The following is a 5,852-nucleotide window of genomic DNA, read 5'->3' as shown; positions in this document are numbered from 1 at the left end:
CAAAGCTAGAACCATCGGTAGTTGAGATTGTGGAGATTTCCAGGTGAAGTGGCTCATCTCACAAGTTATAGTGTCGAGAATAGGCGTATCATATTAACATTGATGTGGCCACATGTTCCTCTTAACCAAGGTTAGCTCAACAAAATATATTTCTCAAACGTCACGGCAGAGTTAAATTCAAATAGATACAAATACATACTCCCAGGTCTTTCTGGATATATAAACAAACACACTCTTCTTTCTACAGAGCAAAGAAGTACACTCTCTGTGCTAGTGACAGTAGTGATAGACATTATAGCCAATATGAGAAATTACCTCCGTGTTATGACACCGAGCGTTATTATTCTATGGCTCGTTCTTGCCTTCGATGTTGTTTCCATCTGCCGAGGAGACGTTGGGGATTTTGCCACCCAAGATTTCTTCTATGGAATTTTGTCTGGTGCTTCTGATAGTTGCGCAGGAAAGACCTTCTGTACATACAATAACTTCATGGACGCAGCCACTGTATTCTCTGGCTTTGGCACAACAGGCGCCGACGTTGACCACAAGAGAGAAATCGCTGCTTTCTTCGCCAATATCGCTCACGAGACTTCCAGTACATCTCACATGCATCCTTCCTGCTTCTATAAATTTGTTCTTTTATATATATATATATATGATGATTTCATTTCAGAATTTATAAATATTAGAAATCGGTTGTTTATCCGTGTGACACATAACTATGAAATTGGCAGGACTGTGCTACGTTGAGCAAATAGAGAAGTCTGACTACTGCGATTCCACCAACAAGAAATACCAGTGTGTGGCGGGAAAGCAGTACTACGGGCGTGGCCCCTTGCAACTCACATGGTATGTATGCTTATAATGGGATGTAGGTCTACAAGTTTTATTTTCGAGTCTGTGGTTTCACTAACGGTTATGCGTAGAGGTTTGGTTTCTAGAAATTTGGTACTTGTGTACAGTTATCTTTAAGTGGATTGCAGATTCTCTGAATATTTTGGGATCTGACATGGGTGCCGCCAAAATGTCTGGCGCCCTGGAATATTTCGGGAATCTGTGCCCATGTCCGTCAGATCCCATGTCTGTCAGATCCTGGAATATTCCGGGAATCTGCAATCCACTTAAGCTCACCGCTTGTGTACAAAAAAAATTATACACTTAAAAAATCCTGTAAACTTTGTCTATAGAAAATACCATAGTTACCAAATTCGGCCGAATCGGCTTGAAAAATTCGAATATTCGGCAGTTCGATTCGGTTCGGTGATTAATACGGTTAAATTCGGTTCGGTTCGGTGATTGGTTTCTATAATAGAAGTGACGTGGATGGGCTTGGTATTAGATGAGCCTCGTTGTTGAAGTGACGTGGATGGGCTTGGTATTAGTGAGCCTCGTAGTAGTATTTCCAACTATTAGAGAACATTTCTAATTTCCCTTGCTCGGATAGAAGTGACGTGGATGGGCTTGGTATTAGATGAGCCCCGTAGTTGAAGTGACTTGGATGGGCTTGGTATTAGATGAGCCTCGTAGTAGTATTTCCAACTATTAGAGAACATTTCTAATTTCCCTTGCTCGGATAGAGAAAACAAAAATGGAAAATATCAGTGAAATTAAGAAAAATCTATTTTTTCAATTTTTTATTTAGGAAAAAAACAGAAAATAAGTGAAAGTATCTTATTCTTTCACTGTTATAAGATTCTATGAATAGAAATAAGTAGAGTTGGCATATATAAAGAAGAAAAATAAAAAGTTAAAAAGACAGAACAAAATAGAAGGTAAAATTGATATTAGAATTTTTTTTTTTTTTCAATCTTGGAAACCGAAATTTAATTTTAAGTAATTAGGTTTTATTTATGGAGGGATTGATGTTTTGGAGAGAAAAAAGGAATAGTAAATTTTTTAGATAATTTTATTTCTAAGATTGTTATATTATTTAAAATTAATAAAAAATATTCATAATTCAAAATAAATTGAGAAAACTTTAATAAAAAAAACTATTTTTATGATGTCTATTATCGAATTTTTTGCGAATTGAATTTTTTTCGTTCGAATTTTTATCGTATCGAATCGAATTCGAATTCGAATTCGAATTCGAACTTGGTAACTATGGAAAATACCAGTGTCCTAAAAAATGAATTTATTTATCTATCAAATTGAATTATAATTTTTTGGGGGCTCTATCTATTAAATTTGAATTGGATTTCTCTTGAGAGACTGTTTCATGCTGTTTGACTGAGAGTTCTTTTTTGTAGGAATTATAATTATGATGCAGCTGGTGATTACCTGGGCTTTGATGGCCTGAATCACCCTGAAATTGTAGCCCAGAATGGCTCAATCTCGTGGAAGACTGCTGTCTGGTTTTGGATGAAGCATAGTAATTGCCACTCTGCTATTACATCTGGACAAGGATTCAGGGCAACCATCAAAGCAATCAGTGGGGATGAATGCAATGGTGGAGACTCCAACGCAGTTGATGAACGTGTCAATTATTATACCAACTATCGCAACGAGTTTGGTGTAGATCCAGGAAGTAATCTTACCTGTTAAAAGTATATTAATATGCTGTGACCTCTTGATCTCTGTCAAAGGATCCAGAATAGTTCAAAATACTATATCGATAGAGTCTGATTACCACGGTTAGCGTTAGCAAGAAACGGATCTATGTGACATGTAAAACGAGACAACATTCTCTTATGATCAGTCTCTTTCTTTCAACATGTAAGCACATCCATGGCTTTTGCATGTCAATGAACTGTGCAAGTACAGCAAATTAAGATTAGATTATCTCAGATTTTAAATTTCTGCGGCCATTAATAATTTAGGTAGTTCAGTTTTTCATAACTTTTTCATCCTGAAAAATAACTATAGTTGTTGTGCTGGTTCGAAAAGCCCAATGGTAAATATGGTGAATGGGATGAATCCAGAAATTTAATGTTTACGGCACAAGATTAGATTAATTAGTTGTACCTAATATTAGTGCATTTGGTGTCACATTGATTTTATATTTCAGGGATGATCCATACGTTTTCTAGCATTAAATAAGATGCTGCTTTTTGGTTATCATGATCTAGAGCACTCTGCTTTTGTTCATTCCATTAATAAATGTTATGCTCAAATATTGGTGTTAATTTATAAATTTTATGTTCAAATATTGGTGTTAATTTATAAATTTTATGTTCAAATATTGGTGTTAATTTATAAATTTTATGTTCAAATATTGGTGTTTGGTAGAATTAAAAACATTAATATTAATGTAATATCCAGTTTGTTCGTTCAATTTATAGTTTATAAATATTAAGTTCAAATATTGATCTACGTAAAATTAAAATCATTAATATTAGCATAATATTTACGAGGCGGATTGAAATATTTACATTAATTTTTAATGTATCAAGTATGCAGAAAAATTAAATTTGTAGTTGTTAAAGATGTGACACGATATTTATTTTATATTTAGGAAATGTTATTTGGAATCCTCAGAATTCTCCTCATTTCTTATCACCATGCTTTAAAAACAAAGAACTGTGATGCCTGATGTCAGCGAGAAATGGTGGAGGAACTCACTGCAGCATTAGGTATGATAGCCATTAAATGATAGTTAGGTAGGGATATTTCCTCCATTCTTGTTCGGCTCTCTCAATAGTAACAAGTTAATGTTAGCTCCATTAAGTTTTGCACAATTGCTGCCTACAATTATGGAATTGCAGTCTTTCCTTAACTTATGGAAACCAACTGCAGTAGTTTCCTTAAGTTAAGAAAAGAAACTGCAATTACTAAATTTATTATTAGGAGCTACTATAGTGGTCCATCACTTTGATTCGAGTTCTCTGCCTTGATTTGTGGACATCTAACACATAGCTATTAGAAGCTTGATGGAAGCTTAGCTATATATTTATCTGTTTGGTCCCCAAGCTCCTCTCTCAATCCCCTTCAGTCTTACACCATCTAGCTGAGATAGCAGAGCTTGGAAGTGCCTTCAGAATTTTTGTGTTCTTTTCCTTTTGCTTGGATTGAAGCTGGAGTGAAGAAGAAGAAGCAAGTGGCCTCCATCAAAACATCACCAATGGCTGGAGGTAACTCGTATCCCTGGGCATTAAGATTTAATGATTCTTTGAGTTTATTCCGCATGCAGAATCGTTGTTGAAACTGTAGAATGTCTAACATTTGGTATCGGAGCCTCTATTACCTCTACCTTGATGTGCTCTCGCCGCCCTTTTGTCTTTTTGTGCACCTCAAGGGCGCCACAGTCGAGCTGCATGCGCTCCCAAGCCACGCTGCATGCGCTTCCAAGCCAAATGGCATATGACTTTGGTTTTTGGAATTACCTTTCGTTTCTGTTTTAAAATTTTAAAATTCTCTTTTTATTTTGTTATATGTTTTAAGGTTGAAAATCATAAAGGGAGAGTTTTTTTTAATTGGAAATGGTATAGAGTTTTGTTCAAAGCCGATAACAGGTGTGTTGGATCTTTCTGTTGATGGGTCTTTTAATTCTGTGCAAGCTGAATTCACTTGCGTTAACTTCAGATTTTATTTCCCTCTTTTCGGTATGCGATTGCTTTGTTGTGTAATAGGCTGGGTTAAGTTTGGAATATTTAGAAAATAACTTATGCTTCTTGTGAGATCGATCAACTCTGCGAGAGTTGAAACCTGAACGTATTTGCTCTCATTGCGATTATTTTTTTAAAGAAGTGAGGGCATGGGATGGGGTTTGAACATGCAACCTGTGCTATGCAACTGAGCTAACTGCGAACACGGGGTGAAATTTTATTATACGAGAAAACAACGTGTGGACCCCACTACCTCTTCTCCACATTCTTCGTAATGGTGGAAAATTATGTTTCACCCATGGCGTCTGACCCTAAATGCTTCATAATGGTCGAAAACGCTTTATACAGTTTTATACTTATTATCCAATTATGGCGGAGCTAAATATTAATTGATTTAAGATTATTTTGTTTGTGACATTATTATTGTTTAATTTTAAAATTATGGGCACTGACATTGACTATCGAAAGTAAATTCAGAAAGGTGTGCAATGCTCATTGTTATTGTCAGGCATATTCTTCACTGCATCTCCAAAATGTATGAAGTAAAGTTAACTATTAATTTTGAGTTTGCTTCATAATGATTGGATGTGGGAATCTGCCATCCGCATGAAGTCAGTTATGAAAATCCAAAGCTCGGAAAGCTTGTTCGTGTTCATGGTAATTTAATTGACTATTTAATCTGAGATCCCGAAATCAATTTCAATCACGGAAAGTGGAGCAGAGAGGTGGTCTATGCAATTTAGGATATTATTCATTGCATTATATATATGAACTATGCATCCCACCGTGGAAATGTCGATCAACATAAATTTTATTGTTTTGTCCCTTTTCGTTCTTCCGTCTGCTTAAATTTGTATTCCACGTTTTTTGTTTGAAATTTATATGGTATTGTGACTATATGGTATGGTAAATTGTTACCTGTCCGATGCAACCAATATTACGTTTATCATAAAACACACATCGTTATAAGTGAAAATTGAATATAATATACCTTTACCACTAAGGTTTCAATCAAAAACGATATTGGTAAAGAGTTATAAGTGAAAATTGAATATAATATAGGTTTAACACTAAGGTTTCAATCAAAAACTTATATGGGGGCAGAAATGCCTGTCTTTGTGTTTTTATTTTTGAGTTTTTGCTTTTGAATAACACTAGCCGTTATGGTATATGATCAAAGGGTAATACCATGTAAAACAAAATCCAACGTTAACCAAATACGTGGCATGGTATATATTTTTTTATTATGTTTCTTTGTTTTGGTTATATATATTTTTATTTATATAGTTAATTTTGATAACTATATAA

At 34.8% G+C, this 5,852-nt stretch overlaps 1 protein-coding gene across 1 annotated transcript; it reads left to right on the top strand.

Annotated features, from left to right (window-relative positions):
- Window positions 1-262: 262 nt before the first annotated feature.
- LOC149224024 (endochitinase 4-like) lies at window positions 263-2,897 on the top strand. Its single transcript, XM_089383459.1, has 3 exons — window positions 263-595; window positions 735-849; window positions 2,250-2,897. The coding sequence occupies exons 1-3, from the start codon at window positions 304-306 to the stop codon at window positions 2,542-2,544; spliced, it is 702 nt and encodes a 233-aa protein (XP_089239585.1). The 5' UTR covers window positions 263-303; the 3' UTR covers window positions 2,545-2,897.
- Window positions 2,898-5,852: the final 2,955 nt, after the last annotated feature.

This window comes from Pinus tabuliformis, chromosome Q (assembly GCF_031772625.1).
Source record: "Pinus tabuliformis cultivar Carrire ecotype Pingquan chromosome Q, CPIR1, whole genome shotgun sequence".
NCBI lineage: Eukaryota > Viridiplantae > Streptophyta > Pinopsida > Pinales > Pinaceae > Pinus > Pinus tabuliformis.
This window is presented reverse-complemented; position numbering and strand designations above follow the sequence as displayed.